The sequence below is a fragment of the Varroa destructor genome, unplaced genomic scaffold (genome assembly GCF_002443255.2).
Source record: "Varroa destructor unplaced genomic scaffold, Vdes_3.0 BEIS01000005.1, whole genome shotgun sequence".
NCBI classification, from domain to species: domain Eukaryota; kingdom Metazoa; phylum Arthropoda; class Arachnida; order Mesostigmata; family Varroidae; genus Varroa; species Varroa destructor.
In genome coordinates this window covers 1,438,704-1,464,944 of record NW_019211458.1, presented here as the reverse complement: position 1 = coordinate 1,464,944, position 26,241 = coordinate 1,438,704, and the positions used below count along the sequence as shown (strand labels likewise).

The 26,241-nt window shown below is 36.5% G+C and overlaps 2 protein-coding genes and 1 long non-coding RNA gene across 9 annotated transcripts in view; 1 reads left to right on the top strand and 2 right to left on the bottom strand.

The window, feature by feature from the left end:
- Positions 1–894: 894 nt before the first annotated feature.
- LOC147755163 (uncharacterized) lies at positions 895–3,406 on the bottom strand. The gene is made up of 2 exons (XR_015329390.1): positions 2,995–3,406; positions 895–2,005 (listed from the first exon to the last, which is right to left on the bottom strand). It is a non-coding gene; the product is annotated as an uncharacterized LOC147755163 (long non-coding RNA).
- Positions 3,407–4,993: 1,587 nt separating this feature from the next.
- Positions 4,994–8,072, bottom strand: LOC147755162 (uncharacterized). The gene is made up of 4 exons (XM_086991620.1): positions 7,966–8,072; positions 7,516–7,613; positions 6,922–7,100; positions 4,994–6,695 (listed from the first exon to the last, which is right to left on the bottom strand). The coding sequence occupies exons 3-4, from the start codon at positions 7,032–7,034 to the stop codon at positions 6,452–6,454; spliced, it is 357 nt and encodes a 118-aa protein (XP_086847746.1). The 5' UTR covers positions 7,035–7,100; positions 7,516–7,613; positions 7,966–8,072; the 3' UTR covers positions 4,994–6,451.
- Positions 8,073–8,750: 678 nt separating this feature from the next.
- LOC111251156 (uncharacterized) overlaps positions 8,751–26,241 on the top strand; it is an 18,959-nt gene continuing 1,468 nt past the window's right edge. For 2 of the 7 annotated variants that reach the window (XM_086991604.1, XM_086991605.1), the window contains exons 1-18: positions 11,933–12,120; positions 14,024–14,201; positions 15,104–15,200; positions 15,330–15,406; positions 15,845–16,152; positions 16,642–16,815; positions 17,174–17,287; positions 17,540–17,658; positions 18,082–18,175; positions 18,787–18,901; positions 19,117–19,184; positions 19,440–19,537; positions 19,711–19,848; positions 20,415–20,543; positions 21,028–21,294; positions 22,061–22,258; positions 22,762–23,064; positions 23,149–23,298. In XM_086991604.1, coding sequence (XP_086847730.1) covers positions 12,096–12,120; positions 14,024–14,201; positions 15,104–15,200; positions 15,330–15,406; positions 15,845–16,152; positions 16,642–16,815; positions 17,174–17,287; positions 17,540–17,658; positions 18,082–18,175; positions 18,787–18,901; positions 19,117–19,184; positions 19,440–19,537; positions 19,711–19,848; positions 20,415–20,543; positions 21,028–21,294; positions 22,061–22,258; positions 22,762–23,064; positions 23,149–23,298 — 2,652 coding nt within the window. In that variant the 5' untranslated portion in view covers positions 11,933–12,095. The other 5 variants (XM_022807490.2, XM_086991607.1, XM_086991606.1 and 2 more) reach the window with 5 other exon arrangements.

Below are 26,241 nucleotides of genomic sequence, written 5' to 3'. Positions count from 1 at the left end.
GTTTATAACTAACTTAACTGAAAGGAAGTGTTTATAATTATTTTATTGAAAAAACAATTATTGGTTATTAAGTCAACACTAACCTGTAAAATAAATATACTGGCCTAAATTTTGCAGTTATTAGCAGTATTATTAACTTATTTCGTGCATGTCAATAATATAAACAATATATTGATATTATTAGTATACTTTTTATAAATACGCGCATTCAAGGTTTCCTTGCCTGATCCATAGTATATGTGTTGCATACCTGCCTCCACCAACCTCAAAGGGAAACAACGGACCCTAACTTTTCACACCGCATCTTCAAGTACTCAAACCTGTCTATATATATACGGCGCTTGTCAGCAGTGCCTGGCACCGTGATCGTGTGCTGACAAGGTCTGCATTATGTATCATCATATATACAGTAAGCGTACTGAAAACAAGTACTTCGTATGACTCAAATAATTTTTTTTTGCGTAACCCCAAATTTCTAGCTTAGTATTTTTTACAGAAAATTTGTTACATAGACTTTGTTTCAATTACAAATTAACGGCACACCTTAGATAAGTCATTTGCTTTGATCGACCAGCTAAATTTGTCCCGATTAACGATAACTAAATACAATAAGCAAGATTTATTGAAGTTCTCCTATTTATGTCAGACTCGTCACTATTTTCTTGGAATGCAAGAGTAAGGAAAGCGCTGGTATTTTGACATTGCTATTAGCTCAAACTAGGGCAAATCCGATTGATACAGCGCCTATAGCAGCAGCTGCTGCTGCTGCTGCTGGCGTTGCTAATGTATGAATATTGGAAAAAGCATTATAAGAAACACTTCCATCCTGTACTACCATTGTCTGCTCTGGTTTTTTTTTGAATTGTAGAATAATAGCCATTAGAGCATCGCGGGTGTGGTCAAAGTCGAGAACGTTTTTTTTTATTTATGTTACAGTGAAATGATCGTCTGACTGAGTTTAAACTCTAACCGACCATACACAAAAAATATGTAGGTTAAAAATTTCTGTTGCAGGTTTATTCCGAAGGAAAAATGTGACAATTCTGGACAAGCGCGTCTGCACACAATAAGCAAGATAGACTACCCGCAGTGTACCTGAATTCAGACCATGGCTATATCATCATCAGTTACTTTTATGCAGCGAGCACAGTTTGTTAGTTAGTTCAATAATTTTTCTACTTCTTGTGAAATCACTTCGACAATCATTGGGAAGTCCTTGCGTTCCACGAGTAATAAACAGTTCGATGTTATTTGCTAACGAGTAGAGAGTCTGCATAAGGCGACTACCTATCCATAAATAGGTGATAATTCCGCAGAGAAATAAGAGTGAAAACACTAAAAAAAAAATCCACGCGTAGTCTTCGAAATAGCTCTTAGCAACAACTTCATGTAGCGAAATTTTAACGGACATAAACATTTGAAAATGTAGAGCAATAACGAGAAAATGAAAATAGCTGATTCGCGCGCATCGCTGCTTTGAAGCGTATCGATTGAATTATAGTCAGTATACTCATTGAAGGTCATCTCGCGGGCAAGCTCTGTGCGACTGTGCGCGACTTAGTCAATAATCGATCATGTTAAAGAAGGACAGACACATAATTCATATATGCTCCAATATGATACATACATCTTCATCAAGGCACCTGGGCTGGTATGATTTGTACGAAACGAACTGTAGGTCAGTCTCATACGAACGATAGTGGCCGTTATCGAGGTGCACAAAACCATCGAGAGGAACAAATCTCACGTGTAGAACAACGATAAGATACTCCACCAAAATGTCACGTTATTATTTTGCTATACCGGCTAAACCAATATTGCAGTGAACCAAATATCAATAACAGTTCAATGTAGACCGTTGCTTGCCGTCACTTTCCGTGTCTGGAGCGTCGTAGGCGGGAAAGTACTTTATTTCTTGAGTTCAGCAACTTCTCTTCTTCTTAAAACCTATCTCAGTAATCAGGGAGCTCTTATACTTTTATTTTTTTTTTATAGGCTACCAACCCTGCAAACAGAAGGTTTTCAAAAAAAATAAGCGTGAGAGTAACTCAAAACGCCACAATGACGTTAGAATATAACGGGCATGGCCATAATTAAGCATCACTATAAATAAAAGAGAAGGTTTTTGTAACTCTACTAACATTTTATCTATGCAAAACTATGATTTTAGTACAATAGATTATTTGATGATTCATCAAGTTTAAACCATCTGCTTATTCATTACTATCACTATTAAAACGAGCATATATAACACCTAAAATAATAGCTTGAGCAACTTCTTTCTGAACTTCCATAAGGAGCAGTTACAACCTTATAACGTATATTGCCAGCTACCTCATAAAACTTCAAGAGGATGGTGGTAATGTCTGCTGGCCATGATGATTTCAAGCGTCATACAAAGACATACTGAAAAAATGGCACCGACTACTACAAATCCAGATACCACTTTAAAAGCTATCTGCGACAGCAGAAGTGGTTTCATCATCAGCCAAATGCCGGGCAATTCCACAAGTACATCGGAACGACAATGGTGGATGCGTCAGATTAACTGAGGGCACTGCGCCCGAATGCCTTAAAATCGGCCACAAGTGTGAGAACTCCTCAAACGAAATAACGTGTGCTGTTAAAGTGTTGTCTCCCGTCATTACCGACACTCATAGTACCCCTTTTTAGATTGAAGTGAATTGAATTTTTAGTCTTCTGATGTTGTGCGATACCTCTGCTTGAGAGATCTGGTAAACTCTTGCTTCTGAGGATAATCTTCCGGAGGTGATCATATTTTGATACCGATTTTTTACCCTTTTATCGGTGAAGACATGCGTTTCTCAGCCCTAACACTCAATGCTGTTGCAAAATATTTACATTACATGCTTCTTGTATTGCTTCTTAGTACTTCTAGAAGCTAAGTAATGCACCTATGTTTAAACGCTTGTAGAAATGTTTATTTATAATATAAGGGGTGTCATCAGCATGTTGAGGAATATAGCTAATTACCTGTCTGCGTTAGTCTCTAGCTGCCGTACACTGGATTTGAATGAAAACATGTTTATGTGAACACACAGGAAATTTTCGACGAAAGCCTTCGAAACCAGCAGACAATAATGATACGTAGCACTTATCGCGTACAGCCGTATGGGTAACTTGAAAGATGGCTGCCATGGAAGTGGTTTAGGTGCCCTTAGTGGGCTCATTCGGGTTTAGCATGCAATCTGTCCTCAGCTGGGTGAAATAGGAGGTAGTCGTTCACATATGTATGAACATCACAGCTAGTGCGAGCAGCGCCAGGTAAATTCTTCTAGACGGTCTTAATTATATTGAACGCGTGCGTACTAGGCCAACTAAACGACGGCTTTCCCGCACTAATCTGACATTGATGATGATCGTGAAACACCTACATTATGTAGAGGTGTAGATAACAGACAAAGAACAAATATGCGACTATTTAGAATAAGAATGACCACATTGCGTTAGACACATGTCAGACTCTTGCGTCGGCCCATCAGGCTCAGCATAAGGAGATCAAAATAATCAATTTCATTTGGAATCTGTCCTCGCCTTGCAAGGTATGCCTTCGCTTAGTACAATATGAATCCACAATAAAAACAAAATAGCCTTTACGAAAAATGTCAAATCTGTAGCAAACGAAGTATAATTTTACAGCAGCCGAGCTTTGTTTACTAAATAGCAACTTCGACATTTCATGTTAGTCAATTCGTAAAATTAGAAAGCAGGCATTGTAAACGTTAGGAAAATAAATTTTTACTTGATTAAGGCTAACAGCTAAGAGACAGATCGAATTTAAGCGAACTAAATTTAATAGTGAGCACCTCGGTACAATCCAACTTGAAGTGGTAATGTTTAAGTGGTAAGTCGTTTTCGATAACAGCTAATGAAGTTTACTCATGGACCCAATCAGCTGTATAGACATATGTCGTGCATTGACAATAATAATAATCGACAACAAACATTTGTTAACAATTATTACATAGATCGAGTGTATGTATTTATTATGTTAATGGTTCTTCTCTCAAATGTTGCCCTTCCTCTTTACTTTGACAATTCTATAGCGCTTGCTGTATTCCATAGGTCCCTGTTATAAATATGCTGGGTTGGGGACAAAATTTTATTTTTAATTCGAATTTTAAAAATAGATGCTCCTGATGAAAGGAAGTGCATTTTCGACAGATACTATATTTCGCTACCGTAACAGTCCAGATATTTGCCTATGAGAGTTGCTCAAAGATGATTTGCTACATTAAAAGATGCCATTTTAGACCTAATCACAGTACAGGTTGTTACGGTATATATGTGTATTTGTCAACATTAGATGTACGAACGTCTGAAAAACAGCTTAACGAAGGACGTTCTGGGACAAAACATTTCAGTGTCTGTAAGTCCAGAATAAGCGTACTCGATGCTGAACCAATAAGAATTCATGTATAATACACACGAAAACTAAGTACGAAATTCATGTTGACCATTTGACTCTACCTGTACCATCACATAACGAAAGGCTCGTATACGACATTTGCAGATCGAACAAATAATCACTGTGAGAAAATAAGAGGCTCATTTTCTGAGCTGTTTTACTAAAAAGGAAATCAAAAACAATTGAAAATATATATACATATTGCCGAATTTTTTTTACAGCGATTGGGCTATTTTAAGGAAAAATTTTCATCAAGCAAGCTGGACCTCACACCGTTATTAGAACCTGGCGAGATGCGATTTTTTCTTAAACAGTGACATTTTAACCAGTCCCTTATTATATATTGATACAATGGCACTTTGAAGTTGCATGTTTGAGCAAGTTTTCGATTCACTTAATTGATCCCCTTGGAAATCTTGCTATCGGTGTGTTTATATCAAGCGCGTGATAAATTTGACTGAAAGCTTTGCGAGCAACTCTTGTATACCTTATCGAATAAGAGGAACGAAAAAAATTGCCAGCTTTATAATAATGAAACACATACAATAAAAAATAATACGTTGATTATTTTTTCGATACATTTTGGTTTATTCTCATTAGTAAACTGTATTTGCTTTTATGACGCGATGCTCCGATTCGTGGTCCCAACTTTGACAGCAACACAGAGACAGCCGCCTTTGTTTATAATATCTTTGGTATATTAATGACTGAGCAACATTTTTATATTATATACGGCGTTTTAGAAATATGAGAAAATATCTACATGTTTCCACCTGCATGACTAAAATACAAAGATATGTCTGCCTATGACCCTCTATATATATATATATATATATATATATAATATTATGCAATGAATTTGTCATTGAATATCTAGAGTCATTTTGAACTCCAACATAACACATGAGTTTATAAGAAGTACCTGTTTAATAACAATCATAAGAGAAAGAACAGGTAGAATGAAAAATACAGTAAAGCTTAGATGGTTGCTAGGGCATAATGTCCATTAAAAGATTCTGCGTTTCCCATTTATGACAGAAACGGCGCTAAATATTGACAAACCTGTTCTCGGAGTAATAAATGTGTGCGAGACGGTTATCTCAAAGACCATTCAAAAGGTAGCATAGCATATATACAAAATTCACTCATACTATGTGTATTATAACTCTCTAAAATAAAATATTATGTTTCTCACAGAGTAAACGGTGTTTCGAAGATTCAACGAACAAAATCAATGCGCAGCTGTACGACGCCGAAATCCGAAATTTTGCCTTTTTTTGGTTAACCCAATCTAACCTTCTAACAAGTTATTTTTGTGGAATCGATTGTTCCATGATTTTAATCTTTATGTAGAAAAAAAGAGCGCCAACACAGATGCAGCATTTTAGTTACAAACACCTTTTTTAATTAGGTTTCATAAAAAAACAGTGATTGAATAGCTATTGAAACTGTTTTAACATCATCAGCTGCGCAGGAAAACTACTTATTACATAAATTTCTTTCGTTGACGGATTTTTCAGCCCCAAGATAGGTATGAGAAGACGGTACAAATGCTTAGTTGATGCTTTAGCTTGAAGATCTGCAAGCAGTTTTGTAATTACATTCTGTATTTAAATCTAACTGTTCGTTTCGACTGGCATATAACTTATTTAAATAGACGCACCAAAGCTTCTGATGGGATTTTCGAGAGCACATTATACACTGAGGGTCTATTGCATTGACTAGGTAAAAAAGAAAGAAAACATCATCAACCATTAAGCACCCATCCTGCTGCAAATAAGAAAATGCATTTCAATAACCTAAATCGGAGCTAGGCCCATATTTTCTTAAAACAACTTTGTGTTACAGTAATAATTATACATTTGTATATGCTCCAGACTAATACAACTCATTTGACACCTAACAAAGCGGGTGTTACTAACTGTCGACAAATTGTACGTTATATAAATTCCGTTAAAATGATGAGGTGTTAATCCTTCCCGAACTATAAAAGATTAGCTATAATCAACGCCACTTTTGTTACTAATGCTTAGAGAAGCCTTGCGGCGATAACAAGAGAGATTCAACTTTGTGTCTAGCTTTTAGGTGCCTTTTCAACGCAGTTCTCTCTCTCGCTCGGTAGCTGCACAGCGGGCAAGCCTGGGGTCGTTCGCCGGTGTGAATTAGGATATGGTTGGCCAAGTGAGAGCGCATGTACGCTGAAAATTGGCAATAAGGGCACTGGAATGGTTTTTTTACACCTGGTTGATGCTTGTACATGTGGTATCTGAAAAAGAATAATTATTACGACTAGGTTCTGTCTATTTTTTACTGTTATCTCTAGCTTGTAAGATCCTTGGCAGGTTTGTTAAATGCATATTTGCCTAATTGGGAAACAGCTTGTGGCTAATCGCAGTGCTTACGAAAATGCAATTAAAGTGATAATACTGCAAAAGTTCATCACAGCTACAATCAAAACGTTAAATATGCCGTGAATTGATCATGTTAGTTACCGTATCGTTTGAGGATTCCTGCATTTATACTCGCAGTGGTTGCATGTAATGAACCCATTCGAGTCCATGGTGGCGTCGATAATAGGCTTGCTTGGACTATGCGAAAGACTCATCGCGGCACTGTCAATTAAATCCTGCTGCTCCGGAACCTCTGGGTCATCCTCAGCAATGACCAGTTTCTTTCCATTTTCAAGGTTCGTACGCCAGGGACAATAGCACACAAAAGGCTTTGTTAGTTAGACTAACAAGCTAGAATTATGAACTCTGTTACTCTCTCTATTCGGCCAGCTACGACACACTGCGACTGCAAATGTGATGTTATTTTGTTGCGCAACCGAGCGAACCGGCAGTCTAAAATCTTTTTCATTTGATCGGTAAAGTACTGGGTAATATAGAAATAATAACAATATTATGTATGTTTGCAGCTAAACATGGGAATTCTTATTTGAAAAATCTTTACAGCATTTTACAGGTCTATCCCAATACAGTATGTAAATAATGGAGGTTAGCTTCCTACCCCAGAAACAATCAATGATGAATTGGGTAAACGGTTGGTTTGATAAATTCAAAAAGGCCTTAAAATAGCGTACGAACATTGGGAACATCTTCATCATCTGGAATTTCTTCCTTCACCGCAATAGGAGAGGATGCTTCGGATGGGCTACCATTTCTTGTTGTTGTAATGAACCACTCTGAAAAACAAATTCGTTTCTTAAATTTTGGAAAAAAATACACGCTAGGATGTCTTTTGAGCTTCGTAACAAAATCTTTTATGTGGGCACTAATTGCGCATTAAAATTTTACATGAAGTCCATATGCTTTAACCAACACTATAGGTATTTCGCTAACGGAACTTAAACGCCCTAATCGTCATGTATAACTTGATTTGCTATAGTAACGCGTACACGTGATGTTTGGCGTTATTGTTCGAGCCACGATCGGTTAAATTAGAATTTGGATTCATTTAACCGTACTCACTCAGTGGATACAGTAAATATTAGTAGGTATGGCTTAGAAATGTTTCTATTAACTGCTATATATTACTATGGTCAGTTAAATGGAGCGCGAATGGATGTTTTGAACCACAAACCGTCGAACTGTCGTAACTGGAAAGATAAAGAAGAGTCTTTAAAAAGACCGACAAATTTAATTTCAATTAGTTATTATTATTATTATCTATGCGGTGGTCAAGTAGCTTTATTAAAAACTACTTGACTACCGCATAAAAAGACTAGTTGATGACTATTGACCGTCAATGAAAACCGCGATCGCGTCTCTAGGCAGTTATCTGTTCGAAAACTTTTGAAGCGTTTCAACATATATCAGAGCGCTGTCAGTGAACAAGACCTTGCAAACTTATTGCTCTGTGAAAGGTACGAAAGTAAGTAGTTCAGAGTCCTAAGCATTACAATTACATTTTTATTTTCTGCTTGTGAAAATATCAATAAACTCAGTGAGTGGTTGCTTTTAGATTGTGATGTGAATCTTAATCGAATGGCTGTTTTGATGATGAGAAGATGTCGACTCACCTGCAATAATAGGAAAAATTAGAATAAACGTTTCACGATTTAAACTCTAACGTATGTGTCGTTCATTTATATATCATGTCGAAATTATTGAATAAATTACTAATGAGCTAAAAATTTCTTTACGTTATATATAAAAACGTTATATCGTCCGTAGGAATTTGCCTACCTTTTCTTCAATTAATTTACTCTATAGGTAACCCATGGTCGATGGGAATTTTCTATTTTTACAATACGTACTATCTATTGGACTGATGGTGCGTTGGTAACGTGTTTGTTTATTAAACTAGGTAAACACGAGAAGTGGTCTGGGTTTGAAATGTAGCCGTGTGTTTTCGTGTTGGATGCCACCTGTCTGAGAATAACTTAACGGCACTGCCGAACGTAAAAACCAGGTAAGCATTTTTCATAAGTACGACATTTTTCGAGCATTGTTCTTAGCTTAAGTACGATGCAAAGTAGGAATTTACCACATTACATATCAGAGATAAAATTGTGCCAATAAAATATTAAGTATAATTTAAACCTAACTGAAGGTTTCTTGCATTATCTACTCTAGAGCACTACAGGATAAGCGCAAGCGATCAGTATAATCCGTCGATTGTTTTCACGTTTTATCCTCTGACTTGGATCTATCGTGACAATAGCATGTTCTGAGTGTAATTTCAACTCAAAGGAAGTCGTCAAAGATGGCTGCTACAGGTGGAAAAAAATGCTTCGTCAACATCTTCTGTGTTATGCATTTCGTAAAGGCTAAAATGCTGCCAAAACAGCTTGAGATATTTATTTTGTCTTCGGTAGCGACGCTATTGCTGAAAGGGCTGTTCAAGAGTGGTTTGCCAAGTTTTAAAACGGTGTCGAAGACGTGGAAAATGTTCTTTGCCCTGGTCGATCGTTTGAGTTCGATGACGCCCATCTACCGCCACTTTTAAAGGAAGAAAGCGTACAGACATCTCGGGAATTGACCGAAAACCAGCAGCCACACGACTGCTGTAAAGTGTGCTAACTTCAAATCCTCGGGTTTGCACTGAAATTTGTCGCTTGGGCATTTCATAAACTCTCTGAACACAACTCTGCGTTTGTTAGGACTGTTAGGGCCTGATCCATTCGGAATTGAATTCATTGGGAAGTAGAGACATTTTTATGGGAAAGTTGTGTAGACTAGACTGCGCTATCTAACAAAGAAACCAGCAAACGACGTCAGATAATCCTGCTCCATGACAAGCGAGGCCATGCACGAAAAACTTCGTTAAAGCTGTTTTTCTAGACTTAGAAGGGAAGGTCGGATTTTAGTTTCTTTTGTTCGCTTTGTTTTTTCCGCATTTTTCTAACCTTAACATCAAAACGTAACTGAAAAACTATTTTGAGACTAAACCCACTACCCGTTAGTGAGACGGCATACATTATTTGGTGGAGAGATGAGAAAAAAAAACCATGAAATATTGCGGAGATACACAATAATGAAGTTATTGTTACAGGAATGAAAAATGTGGGGTTTTGCATTTAGTAGAAAAAAAACGCATTTTTTCAGCCTAATATATAGCCAACGCGTTAGGCCAAATAGTGATAAATTTTTCTCACATATTAGCAATGTCGGTTTTTCAACTCATGTACCAGAAAAATACTATGTGTGGGATGACGAAACTAGGTGCTCACATTATGCCCCAAAACATTTCCTTTATCGAACACCGGGACTCCCACAAAGATATGTCTTGGCAGTTGTACAGTTAAAATCGTCAACAAAGGCTTTGAATTTTCAAAAGATACGACTCTAATCTATAAATTTTAAGTGTACATATGCTATTTAAATAACGGATACATATCAATGGCACTAGTAGTTTGATAAAGAATCGAATAGTCTCCTTGTTTATGTAGAGTTCTGATAGCTTTGTATCGTAATAAAGCTAACTTTCATTTTTCTCTGTTTACACGTTGTGGGTCAGAGTAGTTCTGATCACTAATTTAAAAGAATCGAACAAATATAATTCAATCAATCAGTAATATAATTGGAAAATAATAGAATATCGAAAGCGTTAAATAATTTTAGAAGTAGTAGCACGCCGGTGAAAAATTATATTTGTGTTCACTGATAAGACAGAACTTCGTCGCTTATTGAAGAAAATTCTAAAAACTCCAGCGATATGAGTCAGCAGGTTATAACTACATGTATTAGACGTCCATGTTAGACCCCAAGTGCGGCAATATACTTTTCATGAGGACAGATGATCTTTTTCTTGGATTACTGCAGGTGAAGCTCATTTTTGTCGAAAAGTAGATGAAAGATTTGGGAAAGTATACCTTTCCCATTGTCATTCTATAACCAAGTAGTGATTTTCTCATAGGTTGGTATCTGTAATACTTGATAAACTATCGGAGGTTAGTCAACTAAGTTAACGATACTTTATATCCTATAATTTCTAACTGTAAAGCATTCGCACTATAAAAGATCAAGCAATAATATAGAGTAACACAGCGACAAGCAGAAATATAAGTCATGTGATGACCCGTAGACAGTCTTCCCCAAATGATACCAAAACAGGTACGATTGCGTTCTATGCTCGATGAAGCGCGATGTAGACGCATGCTTCTAACCATTGTTTTTATGTCCGCATATATTTCAGATCAATATTAATTGAGTTCGATTTATTTTGTGAAGGAGATATTGCCAAACGATCATACCAATTTTTACGTCTAAAAGATATATTTTTTCTTTAAAAATGGCATAGAAACTGCTGCTCAAGAAAGGGTGTCCTTGCACATAAGTTACTATGCACTGAGACACAATTTTTACTTTTCATTCGTACAATAGAGCGCTTCCCTACGTGTTTCATACCGTTTACATAAACTACGAAGCATGCAATGCAATTAGGTACAAGCACACAGATGCGATGATACACTTCTACATTTCTAAATACAGGAATTATAAAAGCATTAACAAGCACTGTAAAAATTTACACACACACACACACACACACACACACGCACATAAATACACTCTATTGCGGAGGGGACGCTTGCCGTTATCTTACAGTCAAAGGGGTAAATCGGGAGTTCTTTTTCCCGTTAGCTAACATTTAGCACATATAACGGTCACTTGCCATCGGTACTGACTGGCGTCAGACTTCGCGCCACGGCTCTAGTCGCAACGGTGCGCGATCTGAGCACCTCAGCAAAAGCACTTCAGCTATCAATACGAAAGGTGCAACAACCGTTGAATAACGGTATCGCTTTTCTGCACGCCGCTCGGCATAGAAGCTTGCTACCAGAGCCTCACTACAGCACACATGTTAAAGGTATTTCGTAAGGGAGAGAAACTCTTGGTGTGGCAAAAGTAATTCCAGTTCTATTCTTTATATTATGCGCTCACACAGTCTGTAATAATACAAAGTAAGAAGCTGCTAGAAAACATCGATCGCATTAAGCTGACTGTGTGGAGGAGAACTAAAGCTTCTATGTTATGCTACCATATGACTGGGATGAGACAGTGGATCTACAAATCAAAACATTCGATTTCGCTGAGCGCAAAGTACTAGAAAAACTTGTAACCGAGTGTAATGAGTTTTTGTAGGAAGCACTATTATTATTATTATTATTATTTTTGACTTTTATCGTGTCTTGGTTGCTTACCGCAGTTCTGTGTCGTTCTGCATGGTGCACACAGTAAGAAGCTGGGGTAAGTAAGAAGCTGGGGCTATATTTTTATGTTTTTACAACAGAGGTATTAATTATCGATAACTGTTACTCCTTCAGGGTGACTGTGCCGGCGTCACGTAGTAAGCGTCTGGGCATATATTAAACGTTTCAAATAAATCTATCTATTTTAAAGTGTCTAATAAAGGTAATTCGTTTTCTATTGAAGATGAAAAGAATCGTACATTAACACAAAATGGCGTTGCTAGCCAAATAGTCAAGTAGCTTTGCTTAAAAGTATAGGAAGTGAAATTTAGTGTAGTCAAATGTAGTGAATTTTTCAAGCAAGCTTTCTTATTTCTCATTTTGTTTTTCAACAATTGTTGTGCATCTAATAATCATTACGTTCGGCATCACAATAAAAAGCTACACTCTGACTGGATGTTACGGGAGCGTCTTCATAGAAATGTATCAGCAATTAGCTAAATGTGGCCTCCTTTTAAATACAACAGAGTTGCGAAGCATTACTTATAGAGTCGCCTTTAGATACGAGCCTTTTAAACAATACAACGTTTTTTTTTTTTCATTAATTTTCATAACCTGAATGGTGCCCAGTAGTTTCTACTTTTTAACATATGTGTATTTCCATAAGCTTTTGTCTTAATTGAATATTTAACGAATTAAACATTTCATCTACATGGCTGAGAATCAGATATGTTCAAGATAATCGACCGATGACTAATCAATGTTCGAGTACTACGTAAACGAACCTTAGAAAGATCCTACGTACTACCATGAAATCCATTACACGTAGTAAATTTTCATAGTAGGCAGAGTTTCAAGGCGAACATATAGAATATAATCGCGACACCTGGGAAATCGCAGTGTATCAACGAGTTTGAATGCAGTTTTTTGCGTTTCTCGATGATTTTGGTGTACGTAAATAATCGAGTAATTTTTTGAGGAGTACAATGGCATATCCTATTAGGATACTGCACGGCTTTTAGCTGGGGGCTCGTAAGAAGAGATAACAGCTAATTCATTGGTTGGGCTTTCAACCTAATGGTTATGGTGGTTGCTAGAATTTTTAAATATAAATGAGTTCGGTTTAGAGGAGAGTTATGCTTGAAAACTATATTGCTGGCGACAGCTTTGCCAGCAACCAAAATACACTAACAAACACAATTACGCAGTAGCAAAATGTAGGCGCTTGACCAATGTAGCTTTCCTATTCACTCTAATCGTATAATTCTTTGATACTGGTTTGAACCATGTTAAATCTATTAAAAGTGAAAAACCCATCCTAGTAATAAAACATGACATCGCGTCGGAAACAGAAATCATCATTTGTGTTTCCGATACAAAATTTCTTATGAATAATATAGTTCATAAAAAAATTCATGCATCCTTATGGTCGCTTCTTCGAAATACAACGATGTTTAAGACTTGGATGAAAACGCAAAATTAGGGCATTGCCTACCTTTGGGCTACAATCTACAATACGAATCCCAGTCTACACCAAGCGCAAACTAAACACGCTTACCTGTACATTCAAAACGGATAGTATAAATTAATTAGTGTTTAACGCATAAGTGCATTATGCCACCCACATGGTAGCGTTAAACAAGACCTTGAGAAAGCAGATTTGCCCCGAGGTAGCCGCCCGTTCCACCACCTTAGATTATATTTGTACTCGATGTTTCAAGCAGAGTTTAATATAAGAATATTTTGATCTTTTAGAATCTGCCACAAGTTTTTAGATCCGCAAGGAATCGTTTGAATATGATCACCTTAATTGTACTATTTCTGCTTGTCTGTCAATCAATATAATTCAAAATATGAAACAACTCATCCTGACACAATATAGCGGACATATCGTGTTGAGAATGCCAGAATCCATATAATATTCGCGCTAATTTAAAAATAATATTATACGCGATGCTTAGTTGATTCAAATATGGATAGCTGCGTGAGGTTGATGGTACGAAAGCAGTCGAGCGCGTTTCGACTTCACTTAAACGAAGGAACACCCTGCTTATCAGTCGTATTCGTGGTGGACGACTCCGTGGACTCTATTAATTCCGACCTGGTCGAGGTCCTACAGGAAAATCAGGTACCGCAAGGGTAAGTTGTGTAAAGTATTTTACTGGAAAACATTATTGTTTGCGAACATTATTAGTCAAGGTTTAACTTTAAATTGAATTCAGTGGCCGGATATGTACTTTATTAGATTTAGCTGTATATATTTATTAACAATTTGACATCTCGGTTTGTGATACGCCTACGGGATATTCAGAGCCAGCTGCAACGCCTCTGAGTAATAACACAAACACAAGCAAAAAAAGAGAAAACAAATTAACATGAATTCATTTAATCAAGTTCATGATAATCTGGTATAATAAAAGAAAAGATTGGTTTTTCTAGTTGTCCTCAGGCAATTTAAAGAGATATGCATATCTTTTTTGACATTAAGTGTGCTTTTACCTTGATATTCAATATCATTACACAAACATCATCAGAGAATTACACAAACAGAAAATTTAGTCAAAGATAGCTTAGTAAGTTTATTAGTTCCAAGAAATGCGTTTTTGTGGTTTTATTGTTAATTTTAATGAAAAAGAGTTTTGCATGTCTTTCATCCGCAAAGATTCATAAGCAGACAACGGTTTTGTGGGAAGGTCGTTTTCCTGCGATTTGTCTCTTTTTTTTTGCCTCCACACATAGCTTGCAACGTATATTTCAAAACAAACAAGAAAGTATTAGAAAAATTGACTTTAGATAATTTCAAGCTTTGATTAAATCCTAAAGCGTGAGAAAGACACTAAAAACCTTATTTAAATGTATATTTTTATTTTATTTTGACATATGCTTTGATATTGAAATAAAAATTTACACTACAAAGAAAAGCGAGATTGCGCAACTGGTTAGGAACTGAAGTTATACTAGTTTCTGTTAGGTTTCTATAACTCACTGAATACCTCATACAGATCGGTATATTGAATGAATATTTCTTATATTTATTTCAGTTTAAAAACCGTCAAAGAGACGGCATCATTGCGTGTAGATACCAATTTACCTCAAACTCAGTTTCGTGTTGAAGAACTTGTACGTTCTCGACAAAATGTAAGTAAACTGTATGGAAGCAGAGATGCCCTAATGTCCTAATTTTTTTACCATTTATTTCTTCTTCGTGTAACTTAAGTGCGAATAAAACTAGATTAAATTTACTGAACAGTCTATGTTACATTTCAGCCTTGGACGTCATCGTTTATCTGTGCCGTATGTCGAATAGAAACGCACAATTTTCAACAGCTGAATATACATTATCGGTGAGGCTATTATTTTTAACAAGGGGTATGGTGCATGTATAAATCTTTATGGTTGAGGATTCAGTAAATGCATTAGTCAGTGCTGTCTCGCGCTTCCGAAGTAATGTTTTATATTTACTATATTCACTTGTCCACTTTAACATCATTCGTGTTACAACTGTATGTACCTATATATATGATTTTACTTTAACATCGAAGTATCAACGCATAGAATGCGTAGAACTCCACCAAATAATTTTCAGCTTTCCAATTTAAAAATTTGTCAGAATTATTGTACCTACTAATGTTACGAACGACGAGATGTGGCGGGTCTACGACGAGTGCTTTGTGCATGGTCGTCCACGTTTGCTTGCTCCGGCGTTTGTATGATATACATATGATGTTATGCTGACGCCCCGGAAAGTATCTAATACCTTACTTATTTCGCTTTATGTCCAGCGAACACCTGGTGGATGGTCCTTTGAGATGTTCATATTGTGAACGAGCGACGTTTTTTCAAAAGCTTGCCACCTTCAAAGAACATCTTCGGAGTCATTTGGAAACCACCAGAACAACCTCAGGCGTGACAAACTGTGTCAGTGACTGCACGATGACACCTAAAAAATTCGCAGCTGAATGCGAGATGTGCCATAAGAAATTCCATACCGTAAAAGGTTTGGGAGCGCATCGGAGAACTCATAAAGCTCAACCTGGAGAAGTTGAACTTCAGAAAACCCACCGAAAAGACCAACGGTACCGCTCAACAGGTGTGTGCTAATACTCTAGAGTCTTGTTCGCATAAAAGCAGTAAAAGTTTACCAGATTTCATGTACTGAACGTTTTTTTCAGTTCATCTCATTTGGACGGACAGTATATCTAAATAGCCTCATGTTAAACAGGAATTTCTTAGCACCACCGCTGGAGGGTAAAATACGTTTACGACAAATATTATAATAGGTATACATAGCAAGTAGATTAAAAAAATAGATTTTTTGGACATTTATTATGTGGGCTAAATTAATAAGACACATTTTGTAATTCTGCTTGCTATTAATGTCAGAAATATGCATAATTTCGAACACTTCATTAATTCTAACAAACAAAACGGAAGCATATTAATTTGTCACGCTATTTGCATTCAGAAGTGTATACTTGTAGACACTTATATATTATATATATAGAAGTGTATACCTGTTATACCTGTAGACATTTGAGAGTTTTCATTAAAGTTAATGTGTAATTTTAACTTTAACCAGATGAGAAGACCAACGAAGCTCACGGAATAACTCAGCAGTCGGAACGACCTGCAACGGTGCGTGAATTGCTGGCTGGTTCTACCTGCCGCCCTGGATCGAACCTTGTCACAAAAAAAGGCCTGCTTCTTACTTGCCCTATCTGCAACGCGGTCTTCAGCTTACAGACAAAACTGGGTATTATCACCTTTTACAATATGGAATCGCTACATCCTTTATCGGTGTATGTGGTGTAAATGGAGTGTATATCATATATGTATGTATTTCTAGAGTAGGCTGTTGACAACACTTTTTAATTGATAACTTTCTTGCATTAATACTATGTATATGGCCGCTTTATATATAGCTCCGTTTAGGAAAATATGTAGATGACCCGCGACTTTGCGACACATTAACTTCGACGAGGATCAACAAGAATTGGCTTCGGTTCTATTAGAGACTATTAAGTAATAAGTGTAAATTGTAGACGGACTGTGCTTTTTAGATGGAGTTGCGTGACTGGATTTAGTGTATTAATGTTATCTTCTGGTTCCAGAGTCTCACATGCTCCGACTGCATCACGAACAGCTAACTGACAGATGTCCTCAATGCGATAAAGTTCATTTGTCCATATCTCAGCTCCGAAATCATATACTCGAATGTCACACAGGTTCATATCTTTGGCAAGAATAGAGAAATTTTGTTTTGATGTACAAATGTATTACTGTACAACAATATGAATACAAACATTTTCGATGGGTTAATTACACATGGGTCTCCTTCTCGTAGAACATCCTCCTCAGAAAAAATTTTTTTGTTTTAAACACAAAGTTTACCGCTTTCAGGTCAAGCTTTTTCTTAACGGATCCAGTTATAATAAACGAATTAACAAATAAGGTTTTTCTGGTGTATGTGAGCGTAGCTCACTTCTCTTTCTTGACGGAAGCTAGTTCAGACCCCTCAGGACATCCGCAAATGTCATGTAACCATTGCTCGCAAGTTTATCATGATCCTGTGGAACTTCTCCGTCACTGCAAACTTGTAAGTATTCAAGATCCTAGTGCGTTACAAAATACAGTTCTGTTAAATGTACATTGGAATGAGAGGTTAAGCCTTAGCCAAAAGTTATCCGGAAAAAATTACCATAAGTGCGTATAAATATTATGATCACCATGTTCAGAAAACTTTTAACTTTAAACGATAGGTGACGAAGTTATGTCAACCCCAAAGTCTTTCGTTCACTCCTTATGTCGTAGTTAAAATTCAATATTGACAGCAGAAGGTTAGTTATGTATGAGATCACGGTCCGTAACCTAGTGCATGATAACTAGCCTCTGTATGGGTCCAGCAGAATAAAAAGCTAATCTGACTGAAGCACATGACGAAACGCATAATCAAAATACTCTTTGTAATATAACAAAGTTATCAGGGGTTTATGATAAAAGACGCTACATTCTATTTCAGATCCACTCAGATCACTGTCGCTCACTATATTGTCCTCACTGCGGCAAAAAATTTTCTACACAAAAACGATTTGCCAATCATTTAGCTTCCAAAGGTTAGGTTCGTCAATGCATATTAAATTGCCCTTAAGAGTCGTTTATTTCTTATGTGGTCATGATGAATTTGGCTTATATTATTTGAGTCATATTATTAATTAACATATTTGCTTTCATTCTGTTAAGCTACTTAATAAATCCAAAATTTTTTAATGAAAACATTTTAAAAATCTAATGCAAAATAACTCTTTATGTAAAAAAGAGGTTTAGAGTTCTATTATTGATATACATTTTATTAAACATTTTACATCTATCAAATTTTATAAATGTTTAAAAATCAAATTAATTTTTGTGAATATATTTTTAGAAAAAGGAAATTTGTAAAGTATTATTATTTGTATAATTGATAATATTATTATTATTACTACTATTTTTTTAAGCATTAAAGATTTGTCTCATTATTAAGACTGAGGCCAAATGTATGAGCTATCGATTTATGTTACTATATAATATTAAAAAAATTTCTTAACAGTTATCATTAAGATTATAATGTCTATCATTACTGGATTTTTAAACCTTAACAAGTAAGAAGGATATGTTTACATCCTATGTATGATGGAATATTTGCTTTGCTAAAGAAGTACTGTATCTTTAAAAATGAATTTTGTAGGAAATGAATGCGCCCGAAGACCATCTTGCCAGATATGTTTTAGGGGCTTCTCTTCTCAGAAAGCTCTGGCCGATCACATGCGTTCGATCCACCCTCAAGATGGGCAGATTCATAGGTTAGTCTGCGTCTCTCAGTCAGCAAATTGATCACGTAGAACCAATGTTTCGAGGTTGATAATCCTGCTATTATTAATGACCCTATTATTTTCAGCTGGATACATGCCGATGCGTTTTTATAATTGCTATCAACCGTTACATTATTTTCTTTCAATAATTCCTATTAGCGATAAAGTCAAGTGTTTTCTCTGCGTGTTTTCCCTTCATTATACAGGATGTGGTACTGCACAGAATGCAATGAAGGCTATGCAACAAAAGCAGCGTTACGATACCATATTAAAGGTATGGATCTTAATGCGACCCTATATATATGTTCCCTTCGACATAACATATTATATGCTTAGACCATATGCAGAAAGTATTTAGATACTACTCTATATTGCTATCGTGTTGATCGACGTTGTAGCATTCTTATGACTTCGTACCGGTGTTTCTGATATAGTGCAATATGCAGTTTTTCAGGAAGTATACGCACAAAATATTTTATTTAGTTACAAAGTTTAACAGATAAATGCAAATGTCAACTTACATGTTCAGCGAAACATGGATCTGAACGTTTTCCTTGCACGTATTGCGATAAGACGTTTGCTCTACCGGTGCAGAGACACCGACACGAAAGTCGTGTTCACCAAGGGGTAAGTACCAATTCCAGTTTCATTCGAATATGAAAAAACTATTATTCGTAGCTCGCACAGATAATTTGACCCGTTAGTTTTATAGTTTATCTATTTTTATTACTAAACTAAAGTATAATTTTTAACTGTGAGTTGCTTAGTGGTGCATACACTCACTCATTTATATTCCACAGAGTCCAAAACGTTATGCATGCAATTTGTGCTCGATGGCGTTCTTTACGACGAGAGAACTGCTCCAGCATCTTCTAAACGGCCACAAAATCGTGCCGGACGTGAATGAGCGCGGGGAGGCAATTCTACCTGATGGAACGGTTAGTTTATATCTACATTATATTAAATTAATGATAAATTGAAGTAACAGATACGCGTCATTTGTTCGTCGACTAGACATATACCACTGTAAATCGATTTGCCGTTACTTTCCGAGTAACGACCTTAATCTCCTTTAATATGTAGAGACAGAGGATACAGTGAATATTTATGTAGACTATTAAGTATCGTGTGTTTGTGTGTGTATACTTAGAAAATCGCGTAAAATTGTGACAGCCCTGCTTTTTTTGGTTAGTGGTAATCGTTCTCTGTACACTGGCAAACACAGCGCACGGTGGCTTGTCCTACCCTAAACAATTAATTGAGGAATCAACAAATTATTCTAAGAGCACTGTTTTCATTACATTTACCTGAGATTATATTCAATAAGTAAAATAATAAACGTCAAATTTTGGTCGATCAGAGCAAAAATTACCATGAATGTAATAGTTCAGGTTAATCTGTATAAAATCTGCATCCCCTCTTTATGAACTTACGTTTAGTTTGGATTCCTGTATTACTAATAAGGAAAACTATAATTATTGTTTATGGTTTCTCACATATTTAGGTGGGTCCCACAATGAAGTATTATGCTTGTCAACACTGCTCGCACATGACGTATTCCCGAAAAACTTTTATTCGCCACCAGGCGAGCCATACAGGAATTTGGCCATTCAAGTGCGACGTCTGTGGTAAGGTGTGTGAACATAGCAGCAATAAAGAGATTTAGATGTTGCGTACCAGTACTATTTTAACAATGACAGTGCTAAAGCAATAAAATTACATTAGATATGGGCAATTACAGAACCCGTTTCCGCAAGCATCATCTTACCGATCTTTAAAAAGTTGAGCAAGTTAACCACTTCAGCAAAGAGTTTTTTTAACACTGATGACAAGGATATTGAGGTCATCCACATTCTGTAATTAGTTCTTCCCTTATAATGCACGTGCGGATACTATTTAATGGATTCAGTGGAATTACCATTCCTCTAAACAAGCAGATTTTTCTGTAAGTATTGTTCTTCGATGGAAACACAATTACAATTACGTGAAAGCAGCTTTTGTCCAGAGGTATGAATCGGCGACGAGAAGCTCAGTCGGCTGTTTGTTTGGATCTTTTTTAGATTCCGAGACTAAGACGCCTGCATTAGGGAGCTAACGTGTTCATGACTTCCTTTCAGGGCTTTTCGGAACGTTTTCAAGCTTTAAAACACGTCCGAGTCCAACATACCGTAGCACCAAATAATAGTCGATGCGATGCGCGAACAGCTTCCAGAACAAACGACAGGTCCGCGCACGAAAACGAACAGTGCACGCAGTCTGTTGGTGAAGAGATAGCGTCCCAGGCTAAAGACACAGTTCATACTTTGTTTACCAGCAGTAAGATTATACCCGGCTATGGAAAACGAGAACACCATAACAAAAACCCTGAAAAACAAATGTTAGAGGTTCGTATCGCACTAACCTAAAGGATTATCGTATAGTTATGGTAGTTTTCTATATGCAGCGGACTGTTACTATATTTAGTATAGTTAATTAAAAAGCAATGCGTCTTTGAAGCACTTGCGTGTGTTAAGATTAATGCGTTACATTTTTCCTACAGTGTTCTGCAGCGCAAATGGTCCTATACATTTACGCACAGTGTGTGTATTCCCTGAAAATTACAATTTGTTGGGCGTTCGTAGTAATTTTCGATAGACGATTTATCGGTCAGTTGGTCTGGTGTTGGTCTGTGATCAGTTGTATATGAGCAGCGCCTTTTAATAATTATCACTCTAATTTTTTCGGGATGGATGCGCAAATGTGTGTAGCCGAAACTCAACAGAATAAGAAAACCTAAAATATCTTAATTGTATTTGCAGTATACTGACCATTAAAACTAAACGTACCTCGGCTGGTCAAGTTGACGTTTGTAATTTTGTTATAAATTCACACGTTTAAACGTTATTAGGTTGCCACTGAAGTTAGCGCCATCAAAATCTAAGTTTCTTATTATTATTAGTATGAGGATAATAACGTTTTCAAGGATCGGCCATTTTATTTGAGTACTGTAAGAAAAAGTATATAGGAAGTGGCGATAGATCAAGTGTTCATATCGACTGCAGATCTGACCGATTTTCAATCGTACTTGCTAGGACGTATCGTAAAATAACAGTTGCTTTTTCTTAAGTTAAGTATTTTTTTATATATGCATATTTAAATGTCATATTTCAGAACTATACCTCGATATCAAAAGCTACCGACGTTAAAAAGTTCAAAAGGTGTAAGATTCGTAATGCAAATCCTCATCTTCAATCACCAAATGCCTTCAAAGGTTGGCCATACCAGCCTTGTAACTATCTTCGTCGCACGGAACGGACCAGTTGTTGGAGGTACCGCTGCAGGCGCTGCTCCAGAAGCTTCCAGGGCCCAGTATGTCTTGCTCAATACTTGTCTTGCTTCGGTCGATTGCTACATCAGGGAAGGGGCACATTATTTAGCTTTGTTATTAGTGCTAAGGGGTTTTGAGCCCAGTACAAAAATAGCATCGCAAAGTCTCCATATTTTTAATATCATGATGCGAAAGAATTAGTGTGTGAATAAGTATGACGCATCCCAGATGTATTTTTATATACAAATATTGTTATGGGTAATGCAAAGAAAATGTCATTTTCCGCCTCAGTGCAAATGGCGTAATTACCAGCACATGAACAGCTGGTTCTTAGTGTTTGTTTTTCATTGACTCAGACTTGAACTCAGTCCGTCTAAGTTATGACCAACTAAAGCACAGATGTACTATTTTGGGGAACTGTCTACTACCTGAAACGTAACTGTTTGAACGAAGTTAGTATCTAAATATGTATACAGATATACTCAAATAATTATGCACCTGCGATTGATCTAGGTATTTGATATTTTTCTTGAAAATGTTTCAGGGGGCTTATTTGGTACACCGCTATCGTCTTTGCCAAGCGCTTCAGCAGGTGGTTTACCGTAGCTGTCCATACTGTCCTGTACAGATCGTTTCATGGGCTGTATTCCAGATGCATCTTCGAATGCACAGATATTCCGATATTAAAGCGTATGCTTGCTCAATATGTACAGCCGAATTTTCCTTCGAGTCATCTCTAACTGTCCACATACGACAAAGCCATCCTGAAGTAGGGCATTCTCGTTTTACGTGTCCTCGTTGCAGACGACGATTCCTCACTGAGTGGTCAATGAGAACACATCAAAAGGTACGTAAGCCATATAACCGCTTACGATCAAAACAGCGAAGTTCAGCAAATGCTTAGGAGCTTACCCTCGACTTTCTATTGCAGAAGCACGGACAATCTGACCGAACCGAACTAAATATTATCGAAAATAGCGAAGAGTTGTGCCCGTCAGTTGGCACTTCTGCCGCTAAAAATCGTGGCAGTCTTTTTGTGGCCATTGAGGCGACAACTGGTACCTCAACGAATGTAGAAGAGGCGAGTACTGAAATATAATTGCTATGCACTTACGTGTTATATGAACTTGGTCATTTATTGAATATTCGATTGCTTGCAGACTACAGGCCACGGCCGGAAATAACTTTGCAGTTGCTAATACATTGCCGACAAGCACGTGTCAATGTACTCTTTTCCAACGCCGCTACACCTTTGCGGTAACAGATGAGATATTCAACTCTGGTCTGTAAAATAATTCCTACATCAGGACAGATCACATCTTTTCAATATCCCTAGGAGACTAACGCCCTAATTTTAGATTTAGATCCACGTTTAAATAATCTTTCAGAAGCGGCATATTGGGTGAACTTTTCAACCCCTTCACCCGCACACTTTGGTCGTTCGTATGTCTCCTTCATGAATTTGTATTATAAACACCCCAAGCGTCGTCTTCGTTGTATTTTCTTCGCGTTGTAACGAACTTCGTGATACGCCAACAGCTGCTAGTTACTTTTGTTCTGTTGCTAGCTGAATTTTTTTCTTTTGATAGATTCAAATGGAGAATTGCCATATCAACGTTTTTTTCCAAAAGAAGGGCCAGCTATTGTAAGCTTCACTGCAAATAGAACCACTCCATTGCTTTAACTTCGATATAATTCTATGTTGTTGTACAGGTGATAATCTCATCAGAAGAGTTACTCGAAATCGAACAAATGGATCAGCAAAGTGTATAGGATATTGCGAACGTCATTAACGTAGTCTCTTGCATTGATTAAAACGTTTTTAAGCTATGATTCGTTCTCATCAACTTATTCAAAGAAGTCCTTAGGATTTATTTAGCATGATAAGTATTTGGTATGACTAATCGCTCGATTTTACTTATTAAAATCAGATTGTAGTGTAGATCTCAAATCAGCTTTAACATGTCGACAGGCGATAATAAATTTAGAGATGTCTTTAGTCAGAAAACCTGTCAGTTTTTTTTTATCCTTTATCATTTTTGATTGTGCGACTTATATACATTTAGTTCGCATAATAGATGTTTGCCAGAATTAAGGCAAATTAAATTACTTGAAGTAAACCCCTAATTGCTCGTCTGTTAGGGAGTTATAACAGGAATTTAACTTCTCCAACAATTTTAATTTCGTTGTTGAGAACATGTGCGCAGCTTCATATTTGACACTCGCAGTAAAACACAAATCTTCTGCTAGTCTAACTGTGCGTGACAATTTCTCATTCTATCGAAGACCACATTCTAATTAAGGAATAGCTTATAACAAATATTGGAGTTGTGGCTTGTTTTCGACTGGTTTAATCATTCAAACTTATTTTCTCAGTTCTGTGTAAGCTCTTTTGACAAGTATATACATTTGCAATCTCAGAAGAGGTCTGATTACTTGTGAAAGCTTGTAAAAAAAATGGTTTAATCTCTATAGTACACGGGACAGTATTTATCTCTGTTCTACTAAATGTCTTTTACCTCATTAAAAAGGACAAAAATTTCTCACGATGAGTACGCCACCAGGCTTCTTTTATTCGTTCATGCCACTCATTTACTGTGGATTATAGAATTTAGATAAAATACAACAATTTTAATGTAATTAAAAAATATGCTTTAATAACTTGTAATCGTCTATACGGAATGGTTTACGGCATCTCCGAGCACTTGAGGCCAGGAAGTCTTCGATTTTAATCTGATTGGGTATATGCAGATCGGTGTGATCTCTTATTAATTTATTAATAAAGAAAACTAGTATACTTTTTATTCATACATTGGTCCTACATTTGATATTCAACGATCATATAAGAGTTGTTAAAACCCATGCAAACGCTTAATATGAAAATGAATCAAAACATTTTAATTTCACGTGATATACTTGCGTCTTATATTTTAACTGTCAAGTCTGCGCTGTTATATGCATGCATTTGAAAAATATGCATTCCTTATATGAGTGATACTGCCTTTTATGTCGCAATGGCCTTTTTGAAATTTACACAATACTCGAACAGGATCTTCTCTTGCCCTTGGCCCTTACGCATAATGCATTGATGAATTAGAAATTTTCTTTGATTCATACCATCCTGTGTGAGCTTAAAATGTCAGTAGACATACAGTTATCAATAGAACGGTGTGACCTAAACGTATGTGACTAATCATAGCCCCATTAATACATTTTGTACATATATAGATCAATCATTGGCATCAATAAATGTTACCTTACAACTTGCAGCGTTTTCTCGCATTATATCTTAATTAAAGTTATCATATATAATTAACCTTACTTAATATTAATTTAACTTGGTTTGATCATAACGATTGTTTGCCAAAAATAGCCAACTGACCCAGATGTAGCGGGGTCAAGATGATTATTCCTAAATAATGACTCACGGTTATTCGAAGTTACCGTCTATACATGATTGCCACCTGCGGTTGTTCAGGGAAGTTGTACACTGCGTCTAGGACCGCCCGTTGCGGCATGAATATCAAAAGTGAATCAATGAATCTCAAATGGTTTGATATAAGGTATTAACTAATCATCCACCATGAATCTGCCTGTCAAAACGATAAGGGTGACGATGATAACGGTTATTTTCATTACATTTCGTTCAGATGTTTTATTAGCTATAGCAAGAACTAATAATAGTAGCAACGTGTCCATTAATATGAATATCAATTAAGTGTATATTGCCATCCTGAACAAGTCTCGTTCAGGAGGTACAGTATTTTTGTCAAGTGCAATAAACCACGTAATGGGAGACTTGCATGTCGTTTGTTCATTGCAAATGTGTCTAGTACCTATTTTGACTAATTTATTGCAAATAAGTTTCGATTCTTATTTCTTAATAGACGCCAGTATATAGGGATTTTGCAGTCTTTAGAATCTGTGACTGCGATTTCATTGCAAAAATGATCCTTCATAAAAATCTCGTGTTTTATATTTACGAACAAGAGTGATCTAAAATCAATAAACTATTTCACGTGAA

Coding starts and splice junctions, on each gene's coding strand:
- LOC147755162 (XM_086991620.1), bottom strand. CDS start 7,034: ATGAGTCTTTCGCATAGTCCAAGCAAGCCTATTATCGACGCCACCATG. Junction 6,696..6,921: donor AGGAATCCTCAAACGATACG/GTAACTAACATG, acceptor ATTCTTTTTCAG/ATACCACATGTACAAGCATC.